Source organism: Mesoplodon densirostris, chromosome 14 (assembly GCF_025265405.1).
Source record: "Mesoplodon densirostris isolate mMesDen1 chromosome 14, mMesDen1 primary haplotype, whole genome shotgun sequence".
In the NCBI taxonomy this organism is placed as follows: domain Eukaryota; kingdom Metazoa; phylum Chordata; class Mammalia; order Artiodactyla; family Ziphiidae; genus Mesoplodon; species Mesoplodon densirostris.
This window is the reverse complement of record NC_082674.1, coordinates 19,957,830-19,982,638: the sequence shown is the minus strand read 5'-3', so window position 1 is coordinate 19,982,638 and position 24,809 is coordinate 19,957,830. Positions and strand designations below refer to the sequence as shown.

At 51.2% G+C, this 24,809-nt stretch overlaps 1 protein-coding gene across 3 annotated transcripts in view; it reads left to right on the top strand.

Annotated features, from left to right (window-relative positions):
• The window catches only part of DNMT3A (DNA methyltransferase 3 alpha), a 106,750-nt gene extending 98,458 nt beyond the window's left edge, over positions 1–8,292 (top strand). For all 3 annotated transcript variants that reach the window (XM_060117986.1, XM_060117987.1, XM_060117988.1), the window contains 3 exons: positions 125–194; positions 918–1,036; positions 1,809–8,292. In XM_060117986.1, coding sequence (XP_059973969.1) covers positions 125–194; positions 918–1,036; positions 1,809–1,950 — 331 coding nt within the window. In that variant the 3' untranslated portion in view covers positions 1,951–8,292. The remainder of the gene's footprint in view (positions 1–124; positions 195–917; positions 1,037–1,808) is intronic.
• Positions 8,293–24,809: the final 16,517 nt, after the last annotated feature.

The following is a 24,809-nucleotide window of genomic DNA, read 5'->3' as shown; positions in this document are numbered from 1 at the left end:
ACATGGGTGACGGGGTCCTCTTTAATTTCCCCATGTGAGTCAGATGGCTGCTGGGTCAGGGCCCTGGGTGCATCCCTGCCATTGTCCTGGTTTCTGTTGTTACTCTCTCTCTTCTGCCTTCTAGGCCGTTGGCATCCACTGTGAATGATAAGCTGGAGCTGCAGGAGTGTCTGGAGCACGGCAGAATAGCCAAGGTTAGCCCCAGCATCAAAGCCCTCTGCTGGGGGTAAGGAGAAGGGCAGGATGGGCTGGAGCAGCACCAGGGCTGTGTCCCGCCTGCAGAGGATGCAACTGAGGGGGTTGTGCATGCAGTTGGCCAGAGCGGAAGGGTCAGGGGGGAAAGCCTGGAGGGCTGGGGGAGAGGTCAGGAATCCTTGCTGCCTGCAGCCCTCCCGTGCTGAGCTCGCCCACTGGTCCTGTGGGAGGCAGACACTAAGACGTCTTTGCCAAGGTCCCTGCGTCTGCTACGGCTTTTGAATGATTGAGCCAGGACCTATTGCACGAGCCTTCAGAGCAGAGCTTCTCCTGTGATGTGGAAGCTCCATTTCTCTCTGGAGAAACCTCCTGGGACTGCTGGCACCCCAGGGGTATCTTTGCGCCCCTGAGTAATTTGGCATCCTTTTGCCTGTAAGTCACTACCCCTGGGAAAAAACAATTCTTAGGAGACTTACGAAGGACAGTGGCTCAAGCTGCTGTCGGTCAAGCCCTTGGCCAGTGGGATTGGACTGAGGATGGCCGGGTGACCTCAGTGTAGGAAGAAGAGCAGGGCAGTGGGGTCTGTGGAGGCTCACGACTGGAGCCTGACCCCGGCCCCCGGATGGACCAGACCTTGTCACCTTTGGACGCGCCAGTCCTTGGCAGGTGCCTGGCAGGAGGAGATGAGTGCTCACTTCTCTTTTCCTCTCCTCGTCTTCTAGTTCAGCAAAGTGAGGACCATTACTACTAGGTCGAACTCCATAAAGCAGGGCAAAGACCAGCATTTCCCCGTCTTCATGAATGAGAAAGAGGACATCTTATGGTGCACTGAAATGGAAAGGTACCCACTCATGCTGGTGTCGGGCAGGAGGGTGTGGGAGGGACCTCTGCCTCTGCATCAGGCTCGGATCCCCTGCAGATACCCCGTGAGCAGTGGGTTTTCCCAAGCATTTCCCGACATGGCAGATTCCTGGGGGAGGACTCCTGTGCGTTGTAAGGCTGGTTTAAAGTAAGGGGCGCCTAGGAATCAACCCCCGGTGCCTCGGCTCCCAGCGGTCCTTCTGAGCTCCAAGGAAGCACTGCAGCTGCAGGCGCTTCCCTGCTTCACACTTGCTGATGTTATGTGCTTTGCAAACCAGGACAGTGTGGGCCCAGGTGGGCCTTACAGCCTCAGCACCCTGCTTTGGTACAGATTGGACTTGGGCTAGATTCCTCATTCTTGGGGTAACTGCCATTTAGCCAGACAAAAAGACCATTTACACAAACAACCAGAGCAAGTAGGAACTCCTGACATCAGGCAAGAGTTTGGCCCCCTTGCAGAGTCTTCCGTTCTCTGCGGGAGGAGATACCAGGGATGTATTTTTATTATATACAGAGTTGAGATACCCACTGTGGGTCTCAATTTCAGGTGGAGCGTGTCCTGGAGGTGTTTCTCACAAATACTAACTCTGTTTCTACTGTGTGGGAAATCTCTAGGCAGTGATCATCTTAACATACCTTCAGACCCACAGAGAGTAGCCGGGCGCCTGAGTCTCGAACAGGTTATTAAGGACACAGAATTGCCCAGGCTGGCGCTGACTCCTGCCCTCTCCCTCTCTGCCTCTTCTCCCCAGGGTGTTTGGCTTCCCTGTCCACTATACCGACGTCTCCAACATGAGCCGCTTGGCGAGGCAGAGACTGCTGGGCCGGTCGTGGAGCGTGCCCGTCATCCGCCACCTCTTCGCTCCGCTGAAGGAATATTTTGCTTGTGTGTAAGGGACGTGAGGGCAAACCGAGGTAGTGAAACAAAGTTTAAACAAACAAACAAAAAACACAAAACACAACAAAATACCAAGAACGTGAGGATGGAGAGAAGTATCAGCACCCAGAAGAGGAAAAGGAATTTAAAACAAAAAAAAAAAACCCCCACAGAGGCAGAAATACCGGAAGGCTTTGCCTTGTAAAAAGGGTTGGACATCATCTCCTGATTTTTTCAATGTTAATCTTCAGTCCTATTTAAAAACAAAACCAAGCTCCCTCCCCACCCTCCCACCCCCTTTTTTTCGGTCAAACCTTTTGTTTTCTACTCTTTTCAGAGGGGTTTTCTGTTTGTTTGGGTTTTTGTTTCTTGCTGTAACTGAAACAAGAGGGTTTATTGCAGCAAAAAAAAAAACAAATCAGTAACAAAAAATAGTAACATACCTTGCAGAGGAAAGATGGGAGAGAAGGAAATTCTATAGAAATCTATATATTGGGGGTTTTTTTTGTTTTTTTTTTTTTGTTTTTTTTTTGTTTGTTTTTTTACTATGTATCTTTTTTTTTGTTGTTGTCTCTAGCCTGATCAGATAGGAGCACAAGCAGAGGATAGAAAACAGACACTCAGGCGGCAGAGTTCCCTCCCAGCCACTGAGCTGTCTTGCCAGCACCATTCCTGGTCATGCAAAACACAACCCAACTAGCAGCAGAGAGACGAGAATACCACACAAGACCCTTTTATACAGTATTCAGGTGCCTACCACACAGGAAACCTTGAAGAAAATCAGTTTCTAGAAGCCGCTGTTACCTCTTGTTTACAGTTTATATATATATGATAGATATGAGATATATATATAAAAGGTACTGTTAACTACTGTACAACCCGACTTCATAATGGTGCTTTACAACAGCGAGATGAGTAAAAACATCAGCTTCCACGTTGCCTTATGTGCAAAGGGTTTTAACCAAGGATGGAGAAAGGGAGACAGCTTGGAGGTGAACCGTTACCGTGGTGGGGTTTTTTTATTTCCCCTTGGTGTTTAACAAGGTGAAGGAGGAGAATTGGGGAACAGCGTTCTCCTGTTTCTCCCTGCCAAAAAAGGGGGTGAAATTCAGTGGTCGGGACCGTGGAAAGCTGAGAGTGGGATCCATCCAGGCTCATGAGATAACCTTTTGATTTTTTTCGAAAAGGAGACTCCCTCGGCAAGATGGCAGGATGAGGGGTCTTCATTCCCAATTTCTCACATTAGCCGATTTGAGGGCTCCTTGCGGTGGGGTCAGAAAAAAATCCAGAGTGCGGGCAAGTGACAGTTCAGACCCCACCTGGAGCAAATAAAAAAACATACAAAACGTACTGGTGCTTTCCTGTCTAAGTCGCTTTTTGTGTGTTCTTTTATGAGGCCCCCACCATCCACCCTCTGTGCACAAGGCGGCTTCCGGCCCCTGGAATGTGATGTTTTTGGTCATCTCCAAAGGCTGCAGTTTTATACTGGGAGGCTGATGACACCTTTTGTTATAATTATTCTTATGGTTCTGGTTATAATTATGTTTGTTTTCAGATTTTCTTTAAGAAAACAAAAACCCAACCCCCCCTCCCTTTAGGTTTCAAACCAAGGTGCGGGGAGCAGGGTGCTTCTAAGTTAGTGGTGGCCCTGGTGCCCTGGCTCCCCACCCCTCGGGCCAGGTGGGCCACCGGGCGCTGCGACAGCTGGGCGTCGGCCAGGGGGTCCCCGAGGCCGGCCTTCCGGGCGCGTCCCTCTTCTCTTCTGCTTCCCTCCTCTCGAGTCCCGTGTGTCAGGGCTGGAGGGAGGACCAGGCATCTCTCTCCTCGCGTGTGTGATTGGAGTGGTGTGTATTTCTTTTCTAGTACTTGGTCTGATGATAGCTGTGCTCTTACCTCGAGTCAGCAGCACCTGGAGCCCCAAGTGCACGACACTTGGTTCCGCTTCCCGGCGAGGCAGGCAGCCTGGTGTTGGCTGTAGGCAGGGACGGCATGTGTGGCTCCAGGGTGAGGGCCCAATGGGCAGATGCCTGCCTGGGTAGATGGGGTGTAGATAATGTGGCATATAGAGATATATATTTTATAATGGGAGGGGGGAATGGCACCTCCTGGGACTGGCAGGGCTGGGAGGTGTGCTGTCAAGCACATGGTCCCACGTTCGCATCCCTAGAAAGATAGGGCCTACGGTGATAGGCGCTATATAAATACATAGATAGGGTCATGTATAAGAAATATTTTGTAGTGGGGAGCGGGGGAAGGAGGCTCAGAATGCTGAGTCTCGGGCCCCACTGCAGACAGGCCCCACACCAATCAGTCAATCCCACACGCACACACAGGAACATGTTTCTATACCGACGCGTAACGAATGCGCGTGCACACAGACACACACACACACACACACACAGACACACACACAACCAGGGAGCTCCCAGCGCTCTTCTCCCCAGGATTCAGGACTTTGCAGAGTCGGCCCTGCAGCTCTTTACCTCTGTTGCCCTGATTGCAGGTAGACTGTCAATCCCAGAAGTTGCTAGGTGCTGAAGGCAGGAAAAGGAGGAGGTTTTCTTTTAGCAGGTGCTCTCCTCTAGCAGGTAGCGTTCTATCTCTTTTGCCCCTGGTGATGTCAAAAGACTCTTCTGTTAGCAACCTGTGACACTGACCTGCAACCCTAGGCACCAGTCCAGTCAGCCCTCAACTCCCCCTACCTATTCTCCCCCGACCAAAACGAAACTGACGTCCAGGGCTGTCTTGGCCAGGGGGCTTCCATTGGAAAAAAAGGGGACAGTGAACCTCATCTTTTGAATAAAGCAAATTAGTAATTGGTGACAAAACTAAACCAGGCTTTGAGTCCCATGCTCATTGCTCAGGAGTAAGCTCACAGCTGGTGGCCGCGGTCTCCCACTCCTTTTAGGGGTGCTTAGTCCCGCACCCCAGGCTACTCATTTCCTGTCAGATTGGTTTTTAAGATGATACCCAGTTGCTTCCTGCCAGCTCTGTGCCGTGATGCCAGGTGGTGATGGTGGGCTCCCACGGGGCTGGAGCAGCTGTGGGGGAAGCCCTCGGCCCTTCCCTCGTTGGAGTCTGTACCGAACTGTGGTGCTCACCCCACCCCCTCCAGCCAGGCTCCATCTTCCCGGCCCAGAGCCCACCAGCACTGCTCCGGAGGGCTGGGGGAGGAGGGCTGCCGCAGGCAGTCCAAGGTGCTCCCTCCCCTGGCGGCCAACGCTAAGGTCTTCCCAGCCCCAGTGTCAGGGCAGAGTCTCTTCCTCTGCAGACAGACTTCTGGCTCTCCGAGGCCTTTTGTCCACTGCTTGTGTGCAGGAGTTTGCTTTTCCCAGTGGCCCAAGCTCTACCCAGGGGCTTGGTGTGGGGAAGAAACTTGGTAGCCAAGGATGTGGTGAGCCTGAGGGGTCAGCGTGGGCCGGCCAGCTTGTTTGCTGTGGCTGATAACCTGTTTTGTGCAGTCTGGCCACCTGACTGGGCCCCAGAAAGGGCCAGATGCACCCTCGCAGGGACGAGAGTTAACGATCACCAGCTTTTCTTCCAGCCACACCCGTGGTCTTGGTCCCATAGTAGAACTTGGTAGGGTGCAGGGGACCTTGGGGATGTGCCAACTTGGCCACACCAGGGTGCTGTCCACAGTTGACTCCCAACTCTGGGGGTGCTCCTGGGGACAGTGGTCAGGTCACCTTCTAAAGGGGAGCTGTGCTTGGACAGGCTGAGGTGAGGTCGCGCGGGGATGCAGGTGGGGGATCTTGGCACTTGCTGTGCGTTGAGGCTCAGGGTAGAGGCAGTGCAGCGGGAGAAACCAAGAAGGCCTAGGGAGAATCCTGGAGTATGTTCCCAGTGGGGTTTTCTTTCTGAAGAGCAGGCCAATTTACAAATTCCTGGAAACGAGGGTTTCTAGGGACTGAGGATGATGCCCCCCTACTTGCTGCAGGTGCCAGAGGGACCTGTGCCTCTTGCCGGGGTAGGTAGCTGGGGCTCGGCAGGGCGCAGGGCCCTGGGTCGCCTGCCCGAGGAGGAAGCTCGTCTCCAGCCAGTGCCGCTGAGCCCCGTGGGCCTCAAGCTGGCTGGCGCTGCCTGCCTTTCCCAGGAGCCGACCGAGGAGCACAGGACCCGTGGGGTCTTGCAGTCAGTGATGGCAACCCAGGTGTGCCACTGTCTGTTTTTCTTTCTAGACCCCAGTACCTTCCTGCTATTGAACATTCTAGAAAGCAAACTTCCCAAAAGAGCACGCAGGACCGCTTTGCTTTTGAGACGGGCCTGGGAGTGGCGGCTGGCGAAGATGCCTGTGGGTTTTTGGTGAGTCGCTAGAGTGCAGATTGGGACAGGCAGACCCAGCAGGAAGAAAGGCTGGTGGTGGACATTGAACTGGTCTGATGAGGGCCGGCTCCCCTTACTTCCTGCATAGCTGGCAATTCTGGGGAAGCCTGAATTGATGGGATGGGAATTAGATGGGAATAGCCCACGGTCTCCAGCACAGGAAGGTCTGTAACAGGAGCAAGGGAAGGACTGTTTCAGCAGAGCCATCTGGGGAATGTTCTTAGTCTTCATCTCTCTGATGACATCAGTATACATAAAGTGGATCTTGGAGGTGCTTTTGAATTCCTGGCGCTGTCCTGCTTGGGGCAGAGAGGCTTTGGCACTGGTATTTTTCAGAGGCGTCGTTTTCAGGAAACTTGCAGGGTTAGGGCCGTGGGTCCTGCCTCGCACTGTGATCTGATGAGGGCTGGTCGTTGCCTGTGGTCGGGGTAGCAGCAGAGCCAAGATGCTGGTGAGAGCTGGGTTTCTAGCCAGGCCCCGTTTTGATCCCAGGAGATGAGGAATCTGAATTTGTCATCGGGCGTGGTCTAGTCTGGACCCTCCCAGCGCTTGTGATTCGAGATGACACTGGAGTTGTCCTGCCCTCTTTCCTCCACCTCTGGAGGGATGGCGTGGAGCTGGAATGGCTCTCCCGGCCACTCCTTGCTGAGGCAGGGATCAACCACAAGTGTTTGGAGGATCTAAGAGGAAAGAGAATAGATGTATATCAAGGGATGGACTCCACTGTTCTAGCAGAAGCTCTCGAATCTTTACGTTTTGGTAAAGGAAGGCTGGGGTCTTTAGGAAGCGAGCGTAGCCCCTCTTGCACCGGTGTGTTCCCGAGGCCCGGCTGAGTGGGCCTTTGGTTGTTTATCGCTGATTCTCAGCAGTGGAGTCTGGGGAGAGGGAGAAACAAGCAGGTCAGAAGCAGTGAGGACAAGGATGGAAGGTCCTTTGCTAGTCGGGACTGGCTGAATTGCCCGAACGGAGGCCCGCAGATTCCTGTAACTCCAGTAACTGGAAAACTCCCCCCAGGGGCATGGGAGGGCGGCTTTCTCAACCTCCAGTCTCACGGCCTCCAGCCCTGGGCCTGAGGACATGAGCAGGGATCCGAAAGCATCACCTGAGTCCCATTCCACTTCACAGACTGATTTGGTTGCACAGCCCTAGAATCCAACCAACCACAAAAATGCCGAAATTCCTTAGAATCCGCAGAGGGAGGAGGTGACTCAACAAGGTGCTAAAACATTTTATTAAAAATATATATTGTTAAATTAAGTCTGCTGTCTGGACAATGACTGTTTGTTTTGTTTTCTTGTAGTGGAGTTTAAAAGAGACTATTATTTTACTCTGATATATTATTATTAAAAAGGCATTTTAACTTTGTACTTGAAAACTAAATGAGCGATTTCATGTGTTTTAGCTGAGGCATTGAAGTAGCGGGTGCTTACTTATTTGTGGGAAATCATGTATTCATACTGAAGAATAAACTCCGTAGCTGATTTGGTAATAACTTTTACTGTTACAGACGATTTCGCTTTGACCCCGGCGGGAGAGCACTTTTACTGCACATTCCACGCAGCTAAATGCAGGACTTAACTCCCCAGACCCTTCCCTTCCCAACCCTCTTTCCTTTCTCTTCAGTTCCTCTTCTGACTCTTTGTTGTTGTGTTTTTTTTTTTTTTTCTCCCTGGTTCCAGCATCCTTTCACCACTGTATTTTTTTTAGGGTTGCTTCTCTATTTATTGACAATAATAATGTACATTTCACAGTCTGGTTCTGGGACATCGGGGAGGGGCAAGTTGAAAGGGCCCTGCACGGGTCCCCACCCCCATGCCCTGGTGTTCTGTTGTATCTCTGTGTAAGTGATGCTCGTGACATAGCTGTTATGAAATAATTATAAAGAGGTCAGTGCGTACAGCAGATGTAGAAAGTCTGTCAGTTCCGCCTTCATCACTTTTTTTTCTTTTTTCTTTTTCTTTTTTTTTTTTTTTTTTGTGCCCAGAAGAATATAATAAAGCTCCTTTCTAATGTACTTGTGCTGGAGAACACTTGAATAAATGGACTGTTTTTGTGCAAAAAAGAAAAACGGAAAAAGCACCGTAATAATGTCCTTTTGTCTTGCGTCTCCTTTCCCCTGACATGACTGTTGGCAGCCTTCTTCAGAGGGGTTAAGTGCCCAAACCCGGGAGGTCCTAGCATTGGGTCTAGACAGTGCAGTTCCTCCCTTTAAAAACATCACCTGCATGAACATCCAATAGGGACTGTAAACTGGGTGCAAAAAAGGGTGGTTTGGTTGACTGGAAGCTCAAAGATAAGTTAGAGTGAGGCAAGGTTGCAGGAAGAGCAGATTCTGTCCAAGGCTAAGCTATAGAAATTTTCAGACTAGAGCCGGGAGAGGAGTGGGCCTTGTGCCTGTGTCCGACAAGCTGGAGGGCTTTGGTTATGGGCACCGTTCCTCTCTGTGTGGGGTTTCTCCAAAACACAAGGGCATCCAGAGGAGAGCAGCCGGGTGGTGGACTGTCTAGACGGTGCAAGGGACCCTGGGAGACACAGGTGTTTGGCCCCAAAAAAGGGAGAATTTAGAGAATGGTGCAGACAATGACAGGGAGAGCCCAAGGGGCTGGGGTGATTTGGGGCAGTTCCACGTGGCAGGCGGAAGTGGGGCCAGTCGGCCGAAGTCTGTCTATTTCAGCTCAGCATAAGAAGATCCTTTTTCACTACTGGCCAGCAGTACAAGGGCTGCCCTGAGTACAGTGAAGCCCTGGTCAGTTAAGAGGCGCTGGACAGCCACTGGGGCTCCTGCTGACCTTCCTTGAGACCCCAAGTCTGGGTTCTTCTGGCTGACCCACCCCTCCTCAGCACTATCTTGCAAGTGGACGGTGCCTTGCGGTTGGAAGAGCCCGTTCACACGTGATGTCCCCTTTGTCCTCGTGACTCTTTGCCTGGCAGTTACTAGTTCCCTGTTGTCCCATCTAAGAGACTGATCTGAACACGTAGAAGAACTGGGCTTTTCCCATCACATCTCCTCTCTAAGACCCCTGGCATTCCATGCTGCATTTCCATTTCCTAAGTGCCAAGCAGATACCGCCAATGATTTCTTGTCTTCAGGGAGGGTTATTCAAGGTTTCTTTCCTACAGCAGATTTCGGGGGAGGTTTAGGACTGCACCACTTTGCTGGCAGCTTTGAAAGAAATTATAAGGGGGAAATTTGAGAAAAAGGAAAATAACAGGCTTTTTTTTCATGGGCACTTTTTATTTTCTTTACAAAATTGTAAATGTATATTTAACTGTTATCCTACTTTTTTCTCAATATTTTTCAATGTTGATGTAGAATTCTTTTTTAAAAAATGGCTGCATGGCATTTTCTTGTTGGATGTTTGTTTCTATATATATGCATTTTATTTTAGCTATAAATAGAGCTGCAATAAATATCTTTATGTGTTGGCTTTTCCCCCCTATATTTTGTATTTTTTTCTTTAAGATAACATTACCAGAAATGAGACTTACTGGGACAAAGTAGATGAACATTTTGGTTGGCTCCTGACATATTTGCCTGATTTCCTCCCAAAGGTCAGCCAACAGTGTATCTTCAGCTCTGAGACTCTCAGTTCAGAAAGAAACAAATGTAGTCTTTAGTTTGACCAATTCAGAAATGTGTTAATCTCAGTGGGGAAGTAAAGACTCAAGACACTTTGTGTGTGTGAGAAGCTAAAAATCTGTAGCGAGAAGCCAGAGGTGGAAGCAACACTATTTGGTCACTAAGTTTTGAAAATTAGCTCACCTGGAGTGCCGGCCTGGAGGAAGCATGGTGGGGGGTGGAATTCGGACTGAATCCCTGAGACTCTAGCTCCAAGCCTAAGGAGAAATGGGAGGGTATCTTCGGTGTCCTCTGGCTCTGAGAGCCAAGGCTGAGCACCCCAGCATCGTCAGAGCTGAGGGTGGGAGGTCTGGCTAGAGCTTATGGCAGGGAGCTGCTGGGGCCATTTCATTAATAAAAACCATCCTGTGAAGTTCCTGGGTTTAAATCAGGTGTCACTTGATGGTAGAGGGGTTGGGAAAGACAGGGAAGGGTCAGGGCTGGGCAGGAGTCAAGATAGATGCGGAGTGACAGGGTCGACTGCCCAGGTGGGTCTGCCCCAGGCGGGGAGGAGATGCCACACACCACCAGGCCCAGGCTGGCTGGTTCAAGAGAACCTTCCCTGGGCTCACCATGTTTGACTCAGTGGATCTGGGGTGGAATAGAGGAAGGAGGGAGAGAAGAGGCTGCCTGCGGGCGCTGGCTGGTTGGGGGAGCCAAAGCCATAAGCAGCAGGGCCAGAGGTGCAGGTGTGGGCACCGGGTGTAATTCCTGGGGGATGTGGGTGTTGGAGGAGGGGCTGCAGTGAGGGGAAGAAACTGTATGTTGGAGATGGGGACGAGGGGAAGTCACGTGCAAGGGGCACGGGGCTCCCCTTGGACAGTCTCCTGGCATCAGCCCAAAACTCCCTTTCTCTGAAGTTCCAACGCACCTTAAAAGGCCATGGCCCACTCACCTCAGTGTACCTTTTCCTCCCCTCAGCTAGGATCCTAGGAGGGGGTGCGGCTGGGTTGGAAGTGCCTGGGGGCTTGGGGGCGAAGGCCTCTGAGAGGTGGACAGCTCACAGCAGTTTCCAGAGATGGATTCAAACCTCAGAGAGCGACACTGCCAACCCCTCACTCTCGACCCCGAAGCCCCCGGTGCCCTGAACTGTCTCAGAAGAAAGACCACCATTCAGAACCCACGGATCTGGATCCTGTGTGGCCTCGGGCAGGTCAGCTACCCATCCTGAGCCTGGGTCTTCTCTTTGGAAACCTGGGTTTTGTCTTGTGGTCAAGCATGTGGCCTCGGGTGCCCTACCCCCAACCCCAGCGTGGGTACAGCATGGGCGCTGGGCGGGGAGGGGCCCTGCCCGTGGGATGCGCCACCATGCAGCCCCCCTGAGCCCAGGGCTTTAGCCAAGGTCAGTGCACTTGGCTGGAGGGAGGGAAGCCTCTGAGAAGCTTCGCCTCTGATGGAATCACAAGGCCCCCACTCCATCGGAGGAAGGAAAGACACCAGCATAGAGAAATATACCCTGATCTCTCACGAGGCATCCATCCCTTGCCTGGCCCTGACTTGGCTCATGTAACAGCTACGTGAGCCTTAATCCATCACTGAGGTCCTGCCTGGCCCAGTGTGAGGACTTCTGTTATCTCCTGTCCTCCCTCCCCCAGCCCACCCCTCTTGCCTGTCTCGAGAGGGAGCTGACCTGCTCTGCTGCGCCACCTCCCTCCACCTGGCTCTGAATCCCACTCTGCCCTCCTGCTCGGGCCATAGCTCCCTCTGTCTTCTCCGTTTCTCCCCAGGCATCTCCTTAATGCCACCCATCATCTCACACACGCATACTGTCCCTTGACCCCCATCCAGATGCCCTGCTTCTCTGCTCTACTTTACAGCAAAACTTGAAAGCACTCCCAGCCCTTGCCGGCTCTGCTTGCTCACTTCTGGTCCCCCTCCAACCGCCCCGGTGGGGCCTTCACCCCTCATCCCCGTGACCTCTCAGGAGCTGGGCCGACGACTCCCCTCCTCCCTGAAACCTTCTACCTGGGCTCCTGACATCACACCCCGCATCTTCTTATGCCCCCGGGTCCCTTCCTCCTCCTGTTCTCTGCATGTGGGAGGGTCCAGGACTCCCACACCCGCCCCAACCCTGACTTCCCTCAGAGACCCAGGTTCATATATCCAGCTGATAGGCTCCCCCTCTTGGAGGTTAAATAGGCACCTTAAATGTGACCTGAAAATCCGAATTGTGACCTGAAAACCTGAATTCTTGGTCTCCTCCCAACTGGCTCCTGGTCTTCTACGTTTTAGTAACTGGCGCTTAATTGGCATCAAAACCCTGGGGCTCATCCTTGATTCCCCCCTTTCTGTCACTTCCTATATCTGGTTCACCGGCTTGTTCTAACAGTCCTCACCTCTAAATATATCCTCCATTCGGCCATCTTTCACTATCCTGCTTCTGCAGCTTTAGCCCAGGTCCCCATCACCTGTCTCCTAACTGGTCTCTGGCCCCATCAAACCACAACAGGTCTCCTTGCTTCTCTTCCTGTCCCTTCCAGTCCATTTAATACACAGAATAATCTCATTAAAAATCAAATCCTCAAAAAAATCCCATCAGTTGTGTGCTATTGCAGCAAAATAAACCTTCTCACCCTGGTCTCCAAAGCCCCACCAGCCTCAGACAGCACCCCAGTCACACTGGCTTTCTTTCCCGTGAACTTGCCAAGCTCTTTCCTGTCACAGGGCCTTTGCACAAGCTGCACCCTCTACCTGGAAAACTTGTTCGTCTCCCTCCTCTGTTTCCCCTCATTCAGGTCTCAGGGCAGAGAAACACTCCCTGACTACTCTCTGTCTCAGGATATCTTGTTTCTACTCCTTCCTATTTTATTCCTTATCTTTGTAGCTATCACCCTCTGAAATCCTGACTCATTATTTTGGCTTATCTGTTTATTGTTTACCTTCCCTGCTAAAATGAGAGCTCCACAAGAGCAGGGACTTTTCCCTGTTTCTACAGGATCCCCGCGACCCAGACCAGGTCTGGTACATAAACGTTCTGTAGTTATTATAATCGCTGTTATCACTAACATGTGTTGAGTGCTCAGTATGTACCAGAAATCATTCTGTACTAACACCTCCACACCCCTCTGTGCCAGGTACTATTATCCCATTTTACAGATGGGATACGTACTCTGTCACGGTCACAGGGCGCATAGTGGCAACATCTGAATTTCAAAAACTGTCTGCACACTCAAGGCTGCAGGTTGCAGCCTGAGTTACCTGCCCCCACTTTGCCTCTCACATGTCTTGGGCTCGTCCCCTAGGGTCTCTGTGGCAGCTCCCCACTCCCTCCTCAAGGGTCTGGGTGTGCAGCCCCTCACCCTTCCCTGCTTAGTCCTGGCTCCTTCTCCACCCACCACCCCAGGGGGCTGCCTCTTTAGAGTCGGGGGCATGCAGGAGCTGGAAGCCAGGGCATAGGGGTACCTCAGTGAGAGATCTCCTATTTTATAGTTCCAGCTGTGTGCAGACACTCCCACTGGTACCTCCTCCCCAAGAGAGGCTACCCTGGCTCAGATTTGGATGCCCTCCTCCCTAATTTTCTGTTTCAGCCCCTTATTTCCATTGTGGTTCTTATCACAATTGGTAATCGTTTTATTTACTCATTTATTGTGTCTCCCTCACTAAAATGGAAATCCAGGAGGGCAGAAACAGACTCTGTTTTGTCCTCTACTGCAGCGGTCCCCAGCATTTTTGGCACCAGGGACTGTTTTCGTGGAAGACAATTTTTCCAAGGACCGGGGAGGGGGGATGGTTTCAGTATGACTCAAGCACATTACAGTTATTGTGCACTTTATTTCTATTATTATTACATCAGCTCCACCTCAGATCATCAGGCATTAGATCCCAGGGGGTTGGGGGACCCCTGCCCTAGAGAGTGGACCATGGTTTTTTTTTTTTTAATTAATATAACGTGACCCTTTTTCTTCTGCAGCCTAAAATTATACTAACTGCACCAAATTTTTAAATAACCAAAAAAGGGAAAAAGCAAAAAAATCATTCATCGTCTTATATCCCAGAGATAATTGCTGTTGGAATTTGTTTCACTATTTTTCTTTTGCATTAGATACATACACAGTTTACTAATTTAAAATTGTATTATTCATTAACATACCATTTTGTGATAATTACTAACATTTTTTGAGAGCTCACTGTGTGCCAGATATTATTTTTCTGTCAACATTTTATTGTGAACATTTCCCCACATCACTAAATATTATTTGAAAACATCATTTTTAAAGGCTGCATACTATTCCACCTACTAGATGTACCATAATTTATTTAATCCATCATCTGTTTGGGTATTTAAATTGTTTTCTTGTTTTTTTATTTGGAGGGTGCTAAATATTATCAAACTGTGTTGGAGTGAGCATTCTATCGTGTTCCTTCACTAATCAGCATACTTTTACATATATTTTTGTAAAACAAAAAACACAGCATAGGAGAAAAGCAGCAGAGTGTGATGGGAGGGGTGCGGTGCGCTCAGGTATCCGCAGCTTGGCTGGGTCGGGGTGGGGGTGGGGGTCCCCGGTGTTGCCTGACTTACGGGACACAACTGGCAGCTTTTCCTCCAGCAGGTCCCAGACGCCTCTCCGCACAGCCTGGGTACTTCGGGGAGGGGGTGGGCCTCTGCCCCGCACGCATGCGCGCACCGCCTTCCATGCCTGCCGGCCGCCCTACTTTCCTTACTGCGGCTTCCTTGAGAGCAGGGAGGTCCCTCCCTTCCTGGGTGGGGCTTGCGCCCGGGGGTGGGGGAAGATGGGGGAGGTAGTGGAGGTGGGCGTCTTCACCTGCTGGGATGCCCCAGGTCCCCCTATGACGGAGACAAATTCCTGTCTGAAAGGGGGCACGCAGTCTAGTGGGATCATGTTCAGACTTGTGCCCATAAGCTGGCCATTTTCTAGCATAAACTTTTTTTTTTTTTGCCCACCCCCAGTCCCCCGCATGTGGGATCTTAGTTCCCTGACCAGGGATGGAACCTGCGCCCCTGCATTGGGAGCGTGGAATCTTAACCACTGGACCTCCAGGGAAGTCCTTCTAGCATTAAATCAATTTGCAGTGTAATTTCAGCAGAAAGGACTCGCGTCCTATGTTAGTAAACTGGCCCCAGAAAGATCGCGCGCTTCCATCTGCAGTGAGTGAGGGTGCGCGAGGGCCGGCCCTCTGAGCTTGTGTGACAGGTGGAGCGGCAGCTGGAGAAAGGGCAGAGGCGTTAGGGGCTCGCCTTTCCTGGGGGGGGGGGGGGGCTTGGGGCTGTCTCCACGCAGTTCTCCGGGGAAGCGCTCTTGGATGCCGCCGCGTGTGGTGATGGGGACAGGGACTCGGGTGGTGGCCCGTGACAGGAGCGTAGTGGTTAGGGCCCCTAGAGGATCTGGGTTGCAACCCTGGCCCTAGGAAGGTTATTTCATGCTCTGATTCTCGGCCACTTAGGAAAATAGGGGCAATCACGGGGTTATTGTGAAAATTACAGGTGATACTGTTGTGTAAATGCTCAGCACAGGGCTGGGCTGGCCTATACAGGAGCACAGTAAATGCTGTATATAGCAGTCGTGTGTGTGTGTGTGTGTGTGTGTGTGTGTTGGGGGAAGGGGTAGGGTCCAGGAATGGACACAGTTTGGGATGTGCACAGGTTGCCCTGGTCCGCAGCCTCCTCCCAGGGAAGACCAAGGTTGTGAATCCTTATATTGCGGTGCACTTTCCCCCGTGTTAGTCCTCAGCGCTTGGGTTTCTAGGTTAACTGAGTCGGAGGAGGGGGCCTTGATGACTCCCGGGTGTGCAGCCTGAGGGGATTCAGCTGTGGTGGGCTCTCTCCCTGGAAGTGGAGAGGACGTGTGTGTTGGGGTGCGGGGGTTAGGGGGTGATATGCTCTCCCTGTCCTAGCTGCCATGGAGCAGAGTTCTGACCGTGCTGGGGACCGGGGCAGGAGGTGAGTCCTACTGGCAGGTGCTCACCTGTTTTGAGTGTGGATGAGGTGTCACTAGGTTCCCAGAAGGAGCAGGTCTCCTGATATGGGTCAGCTTTCACCATCCCCCACCTGAATCAAATTGGTGACTAAAGAGAGGGGGTCGTTGTTTTTGAGGGCCGGGCTTTGAGGCTGCTGTGCCTAGACGGGCCGGTTGCCTCATTCCCTGCAGCTTTGGGGAGCCAGGGACCCCTGAACATACCTGGAGAAAGTCCAGTCAGGCTCCACACACCTAGCTGAGTGGAAAGAGGGCGGGATCGGGGTCCAAGACCATCCCTTATTGGCTCTGACTCTCCACATAGTGGGGGACAGGGTCGCTGACCTGAGCTGTGGTTTATTCATCCAAAAAATGGGTTAATGTTCTGCTTTAACCAGGGCCTCAGACAGTGGCTGTGGAGAGCCCTCGGGAACGATGGTTATTGAGGCCCCCAGTCAACCTGCCCCACCCAAGGGCTGGCTTTCCCCAGAGCGCAAGGCCAGAGACCTGGGACCTATCTCTCTCCATCTCTCTCTCTCCCTCTCTCACAGTACATGTTTTTATCCAATTGCTCAAGTCATACTTGTCCACTGAATTAAAAACATTAGAAATTAAAGAAAGGCACAAAGGAGAAAATTAAAATATCACGTGGTCGTTACATGGGTGAATATTTTTGTCAAAACTCATTTCGCTGTACTCTTAAATACAGTGCAGTTTATTGTATGTAAATTATACCTCAATAAAGTTTTTATTTTTAAGACTCCCACCATTATTGACATTTTAGTATATTTACTTCTAGATTTTTATTTATATATAGTATATATTCTATTGTATATACATATGTAAATGTGTGTATATGTATAAACCTATGTACATAAACTCTAAACAACCCTCAAATTCTAAATGTATGTGTGTGTATATATATATATATGTATATATATTTGTCTTTTAAATAAAAATGGACCATGACGTGTGTGCCCTTTGCGAAGAAAGGCTTTCCGTGCAGGTGGCCGGTAGCTGGCGTTCTCCACCTCAGGAGGTCTGGGCCCCCATCCAGGCCACGGTGCCGCCTGAAGCAGTCACTCGGGGTGGGGAGCCCGAGAGCAGCACTCCCTGGACTCGGCCAGGCCTCTCTCATCCGCATTTCTGGAAGGGCCTCTCGGGCCCTGTGAACCCCGGGCAGACGAGGTACCAGGCCTATGTATGAGCCTAGGGAAGGAGGCGACACTGACCAGAGGACTTTGAAGTGAGAACGTCCAGGAACTTGGGGACGGCCTGGGCAGGGAGGGAGGCCCACTTGAGGGGGCAAGGGATGGCAATGGGGTAGGCTAGGTCACAAAAAGCAGCAGCATCCTGTCTGACTGACAGAAGGGGGCTCGGCAGAACTTGGACTAGGTGTGAAGGGTGGAGGGTTGGGAGGCGAAATGCACGGGCTGACGTGGGATTTAGGAGAGAGGCAGGACCCCAAGAACTGCTATCCAGGTTTCTGTATGGCTGGAGCCCACACTGGGAAGGTCTGATAGGTGCTCTGGATCTCCAGGTCTGGCTGTGTAGAACACATCATCTAGTCCAAAGGGCAGAGAGGGTGGACAGATCAAACAGTGGATCAGAGCTACAGGGACTGTCTTTATTTCCAGCAGGAAGATGCGGCCGGCGGTCACCACGAGAGAAACTTTCTGATCAGCTCATCCTCCACCCCTTGAACCTCACGTGATGAATCATACTGCCTTCCTTATGGTGACATATTACAGAACCATGTGCTTAACAAAAAGGAAACAGACCCTTTCAGTTAGGAAGGATGCAGGGTTGATTATTCACAGCGTTGAACAGACCTCAAGACCTGGCCCCAAGGCTTGGTGCCTCTCCTCTCTCTCTGTGTCTCTCTCCTTTGCTTTCTCTCTCCTAGTTCTCTCGAGCTCTCTCCACTTCTATCATTTGTTTTTGTTTGGCTCTGTCTGGCTTCCCTCTGTAAACAGACTGATTCCAGATGGGGGAAAGATGGCCACTGACAGACCTAAGTTTACATGCTCTTAGCTGAGAGCCCCAGTGGTATTCTTCTGAAATTCTGATTGGTCCTGCTTAATCCTGTACCATCTCATTACTGGGTACAGTCACTGTGTCCAAGGAAGCTGGGTACCTTGATTGGCCAAGTCAGACTGATACGGCTGAGGGTAGTGGGGCAGGGGAGGTAGCCCCTCCTGCTTCCAGAAGGACATGGAGTTGAAAGGGGCTGATCAACCCAAAACAATAGCAACCAGATGCCATCACACATGGTTTCCAGGATGAAGAAGGCAGAGGGTCTACATCACGGAACACACAGTCTACTCAGGGAGACGGGAAGGCAAGAGAGGTCAGTAAAAGATACTCATGGCTGGTTGCCCTCAGACCACTGGGAGACTGCTCAGCTTCTGGAAAAAGTAGAATAGAAACACTGACACCCCTATCCTGCAACTAACTGACTCACATTTCCAAGGCCATAGAAGCTTGAGGAATCAAATCTAGAACTATGGATCTTAATAATGGTCAGGGTTCAGTGCAGCAAAGCAGAAAATGCACAGACCAGAGCCAGAATCCCAGCTCTTCACCAGCTGTGCGACAATCAGCTCAGCCTCTTCAAAGACTCCATTTCCTCACCTGTAACATGGGAACAATTGATAGCCTACTTCCCAGGGCTGTTGTGAGGATTAAGACGTGTACGTCAGGTGTTCAACAGAGCACGTGTATGCGTACTCAGTCAACAAGATCTAACGTTATGGTATTAGTCTTTGACCTATGCTGCCACCAGTGAAACTGCTGGAATCCCAGCTCCCTCCCTCTTTTCTGGGGGATCCTTGCTTCCCAGAAGTCACCCCAGATGCCTTCCTCGGGCAGAAGTAAGGCATCTCAGCCCTAGAAGGCAGGTGGGACCTCCTTGGACGGGGGCAGGTGCTCTGAGGACCTGCTCTGGGCTGCTCCGTCCTGCCTTCCCTGTGAGCCTGCCGCAGGGCAGCCGGTTTGGCGAGCTGCAAGCCCCCTAAGCTACTTAACATCAAGGGGGGCCTGGAATCAGCAGTCAGGCACTTCCGGACACCCAGCTGCAGGAAGCAGAGTACGGAGGGACACCCAGACAGTGGCCCTCTCCAGCATTCCTTCCCTGGGACCATGTGCACGCTGCCTGTGGCCCTTCCTTGTCTGTTTCCTTCCCTTGCCTCTGCCGTGGCCCCTCTAAAGGGCTGGGGTCCCAGCCTTCCTAATCTTCCGTCCAGGCACCATGCCTGGTTGACCCAGTCTCTCACTCCACACCAGGTTTCTGGGACAGAATCTGATCACCCGGCTTGGATGGGGGTCACTGCTAATCCAATAAACTGGGATGGAGAACGGCTCGTGTGGTGCGGAAGCCTTTATTGTTTTAGCAAGGGGTGTGGCCAGCTGTCTCAGAGGCCCTGAGAGAGGGCTCAGTGGAGAGGCACGGTCTTTGGGGAAAAGGCCAGACAGCCCTCGTCCCAGGCTCTTACCTGCCTACTTGTGTCTGTGCCAGATCCCGAGGCTGCCTTGTGTTCTAGCTTGACTAATGATACCTGGAGAAGAAGTATTTGGTGATATGTGAACACTATATGAAATTCAAATTGCAGCTCTCTATGAGTTTCTTAGGCCTGCCATAAGAAAGTACCACAAACTGCATGGCTTAAAACAACAGAAACTTACTGTCCCACAATTCTGGAGGTTTAGAAGTCCAAAATCAAGGTGTTGGCAGTGCCAGTCTCCCTCTGAAGCCTTAGGGAGGATCCTTCCTTGCCTCTTGAGCTTCTGGTAGCCCCAGGTGTTCCTTAGCTTGTGATAGCATCACTCCATCTTTACATGGCCATCTTCTCTCTGTGTCTTCAAATGGTGTCTCTCTGTGGGTGTGTCTGTATCAAAAAATTCCTTCTTCTTATAAGGACACCAGTCATAGTGGATTAGGGCCCCCCCTAATGACCTCATCTAAACTTGATGATATCTGCAAAGACCCTATCTCTAAATAAGGTCATACTCACAGGTACTGGGGAGTTAGGACTTCAGCCTATCTTTTGGGGGACACAGTTCAACCCATAACAAGTGTCCATAAATAAATGTGTCTAGCGGTGACAGAGACCACACGCGAACTGTGGAATACTTACTACCTGATCCTTTACAGAAAAGGTTTGCTATCCCCTCCTTAAAGGATCAGGGGTGGGGGGAATCCACAGGAGGAGAAGGCCAGGGCTGTGGGGCGTCCTGGGCTGAGGGGACAGGAAGGCTAACCGCGATGAAAGTCAGCGTGTCTGAGGAGCTGTGAGCCTGGAGCTGTCACAGAAAAGGCATTTGAAGGAGCTGGAGTTAAAACACAAAGCAGCTCCTTTTGAAACACCTTCAGAAACGCGCCTCCGGTTCTCCTCCCCAGTGGAGAGGGTGTGGGACCCCCTTCAGCACAAAGCAGCACAGGGCACGTCCGGATGCCTTAGGGACGCCCCCTGGGGAGAAAGCCCAAGTCAGGCGACTTTCTCGGGAGCATCGGAGGAGGCCAGTGGGCACTGTTTCATGAGCTCCTTTCCTATCAGGCCCCGTCTTCCTCCAGCTGCCCCACGGGAGTTGCTCTTGAGCCTGACAGTCCAATTCTACAGACAGGGCCTCTTCAGCGGCAAATATTTGGGAAGCCCTTCAGCACGTCGTCTGCCTGCTGGAGAGATGGAGGGTGGCGAGATCTCCCTTTTTGGTAGCAGCTGGGCTGTGAGTGGTAAGAAACCTGCGGGAGCTGCCCTTGCCACCCCGTCCCAGGCTCATCTTCTGGCTGGGCTGGCGAACTGACTGTGCTCAGGCCCTGGATGGCATTGCCTGAGTTCAGCAAAAACAACCTCACAGCAGCCCGTTAGAGAGCGAGGGCCCGGGGAATGTGCCCCACTCGGCTGCTGACAATTGCAGCTCCAGGGATGTTGCTTGATTTGCCCAAGATCACATAGCTAGGCCAGGCCTGGCCAGGCGGGCATCTCAGCCTCCTGCAGCCCTGGCCCAGGCCCCCTCCTCTCTCGACCTGCCTTTGCTGTCCACGCCTTCCTCTTCTTTTAATTGAAAACACAGCAACATTCATGAGAAACGTTGAAAAGAAAATCTCTCAAATCCCACCACCTTCACACAGTTCTACACACGGACACGTTCTTTAAAAAAACCATTCCGATGTGCTAAAATTGTACAGAATACACACACACACAGACAGGAGTATAATAAAATTGGGGAAATCTGCATGAGGTCAGTGGATTACATCACTGTCAATATCCTTGTTTTGCAAGATGTTACCAATGGGGGAAACTGTAGAAGTGGTAGCTTTTTGTATTATTTCTTACAACTGCACCTGAATCTACAATTATCCAAATAAAACATCAATTAAAAAACAAAGTACTTCTTTTTTTTTTTTTTTTTTTTTTTTTTTTTTTGCGGTACGCGGGCCTCTCACTGTTGTGGCCTCCCCCGTTGCGGAGCACAGGCTCCGGACGCGCAGGCCCAGCCGCTCCGCGGCATGTGGGATCCTCCCAGACCGGGGCACGAACCTGTATCCCCTGCATCGGCAGGCAGACTCTCAACCACTTGCGCCACCAGGGAGGCCCTAAAAAACAAAGTACTTCTAAGGAGCCGAGATCCATGAGTATCATGTTACACTGTTTTACACTAAGATGACATTGTAAACATTTCCTGTGTTTCTACAACCCTGGCAATAATCACCTACTAGCTATGTCATCTTGAGGGTGTAAAATGGTTTTCTTAACCATTCTTCTTACTAGATCTTAAGTTGTTTCCAATGTTTAGGCACTGTTAATAATGCCGTAATGAACATTGCTATGCGTATAGCTCTTTTATTCTTTTGAACTATTTCATTAGAATAAGTTCCCAGAGAGTGGGAGCACTGGGTCTAAGGAAGGTTGGAGCTTTGTGGCTGTATTGTGTTTTATTAATTTAATGTTATGATACCTTTATTATCGTCTTTTCCAACCTACAGATTGGCTTTCTCCCAAGTGAGTGAAAATTCTCTGCTGTGCCTTTCGGTATTCAGATTCGTAGGAAAAAACCAAGGACACCTCCACCTTCTTCTACCTACACGACTTCACCTGGGATGTGAGTGGCAGAATGCAGGGGCGGCAAAGTTCAGCGAGAAGACCTGTCACCGGCGTCACCTCCCACGGGGCCTTGGCGGCGTCCTAGGACCTCGCCAACCCGGCTGGCGCCCACCACCTTCTCCCCAGCGAGACAAAGCAGCAGAGGCGAGGCGGAGCCTGCGACTTTCCAGCAAACGGAGCGGCATTTGCTCCCTCTTCGGGCGCTTCTTTCTTTTTTTTTTTTTTTTTTTTTTCTTTTTGCGGTATGCGGGCCTCTCACTGTTGTGGCCTCTCCCGTTGCGGAGCACAGGCTCCGGACGCGCAGGCTCAGCGGCCATGGCTCACGGGCCCAGCCGCTCCGCGGCATATGGGATCCTCCCAGACCGGGGCACGAACCCGTATCCCCTGCATCGGCAGGCGGACTCTCAACCACTGCGCCACCAGGGAGGCCCCGGGCGCTTCTTTCTGAGCGGCAGAAAGCCATTTCTAGAACACACGGGATTAGGTTAAAAGCGGTTGAGAAAACGCCGCGTCCTTCGGATGCCAGGTTGGGGGGGTCCTGAGTGACAGGCCCCCCACTTCTCCGGGGCGATAGCCGCCTGGGAGGCGCAACAGGGCAAGCCCTGGCAGCGGCTCTTCCAGAGCTTTCTGCGGGCCCTGCGTCACCCTCCGGAGTGAGCCGCCGCCGCGGGGGAGGGGCCGCAGGTGAGCGTTTCAAGGGCGGGGCGGGCGGCCCGGGAGACGCCAAGGCCACCGGCCACCGTCTAGACAGCCTGCGGGGCGCCAGGGGCCAACCTTCGTCCGCTGGGGGTGTGTTATTTTATATTATTTTATCTTTATCTTATTTTATTAATTTATTTTATTATTCAAAAATTTGTTATTTTATATTTACTTAAAAATTTTGTATTATATTTTATGTTATTTAAAAAATAATTTTGGGCTTCCCTGGTGGCGCAGTGGTTGGGAGTCCGCCTGCCGATGCAGGGGACACGGGTTCGTGCCCCAGTCCGGGAGGATCCCACATGCCGCGGAGCGGCTGGGCCCGTGAGCCATGGCCGCTGAGCCTGCGCGTCCGGAGCCTGTGTTCCGCAACGGGAGAGGCCGCAGCAGTGAGGGGCCCGCGTACTGCAAAAAACGAATAAATAAATAAATAAGATAACATATTATAATAATAATAATTTTATCATTTCACTTTCTTTCTAATATTGTACTTTATTATTATTTGTTTTGTTTTATTTTATTCTTAATTTAATTTAAAGTTTTCTTAATTTAATTTGATTGGGGGGCCAGTTAAGATGGCCAGATAAAATACAGGATGCCCAGTTAAATTTGAATTTCAGATAAGCAACAGATAGTTTTTCAGTATCAGTATATCCTGTTTAGTATGCCCTGTTTAGTATATATATGTCCCAAATATTCTGTCTTGTATTTTTATTTAAATCTGGCAACCCTATTTGCAGTAGATCGCCTTTCTTTGGAGGGAATCTGACCGAGAGCCCCAATAACTCACAGAGAAAGTGACACATTTCGTGTGAACTTGGGGTGGGCAGGAGGCAGGAGTGTGTGTCACCCAGAGCCTCTGTGGCCGGCCTGAGGAGCCCCACTGGACAGAACTGATGTACCCAAGCTCTCTGTGGGGCCGGAAAGCAAGATAGCAGGAATCACAGCAGGAACCCAGTACCAGCCTCTGTGCTCACTGTTTCTGTCCCCTCAGATTTTATTTTATTTTATTATTTTTTTAAATTAATTAATTTATTTTTGGCTCTGTTGGGTCTTCGTTGCTGGCGTGGCCTTTCTCTAACTGCAGCGAGCAGAAGCTACTCTTCACTGCGGTGCACAGGCTTCTCACTGCGGTGGCTTTTCTTGTTGCGGAGCATGGGCTCTAGGTGCGCGGGCTTCGGTAGTTGTGACATGCAGGCTTCAGTAGTTGTGGCTTGCAGGCTCCAGAGCACAGGCTCAGCAATTGTGGCTCACAGGCCCAGTTGCTCTGCGGCATGTGGGATCCTCCCAGAGCAGGACTCAAACCCGCATCCCCTGCATTGGCAGGTGGACCCATAACCACTGCACCACCAGGGAAGTCCCCCCCTCAGATTTTAGAAGGGGACTAAGTGGCACTGCAGAGGGAGCACATTGGATTTTCCCAAACACAGCCTCTGAAAATGTCCCTCGGGCTCATCTCCTGTGAGCCTCAAGCTCTGAGGGTGGGGGCCAGGTTGGTGACTGTGGGATCTGGGCAAGAGACAGACACCTCGGTTTCTCCATCTGTGAAATGGGGCTATGGCCGGGATTACACGAGATGAGTGATGGGAAAGTGCCCGGTGAACTGCAAAGCACAGGTACTCTGCTGTTCGCTTATACTTTCTCCTGTCAGCTTTACTGTGGTATAATTCACAAACATTAACATTCACCAGTTTTAGGCATACAGTCCGCTGAGTTTTGACTTATGTTGATAGTTGTGTGATCACCACAATTGCAAATATCCCTTCGTTTTAGGTCATCAAACATTTGTTGTGCATCTATGCCCTAGGGTGTGCGAGGTACTCTGGACAGAGATGACAGTCCTTTCTGGAGGAACTCAGAGTCTGGTAGAGAAGATGGATCACACATGTACCTGTGTGAGAAGCACCCTCTGAGGGGAGTGCACCAGGGCATGGGGGGTCCAGCGAGGTATGACGTTACTATTGTGACTATAACTCCCTAGAGCATTTCACAATCTGGCTGCCTCTAACCCAGCCCATCAAGCTCTCAGTCCCACCCTACAAGAAGCCTGCTGGGTCTTGAATACCCCGTGCACACCTTTTTGTCCTTTTTTATCTGCCAGAAGCTCATTCCTCTTCACGCTTCAAAGCCCAGCTCAGATGTTGCCTCCTCTGAGAAGTCATCCTGATTTTCCTGGTGGTTGTAGGGCAGAGTTTCGACTCCATGCTCAGTGGATT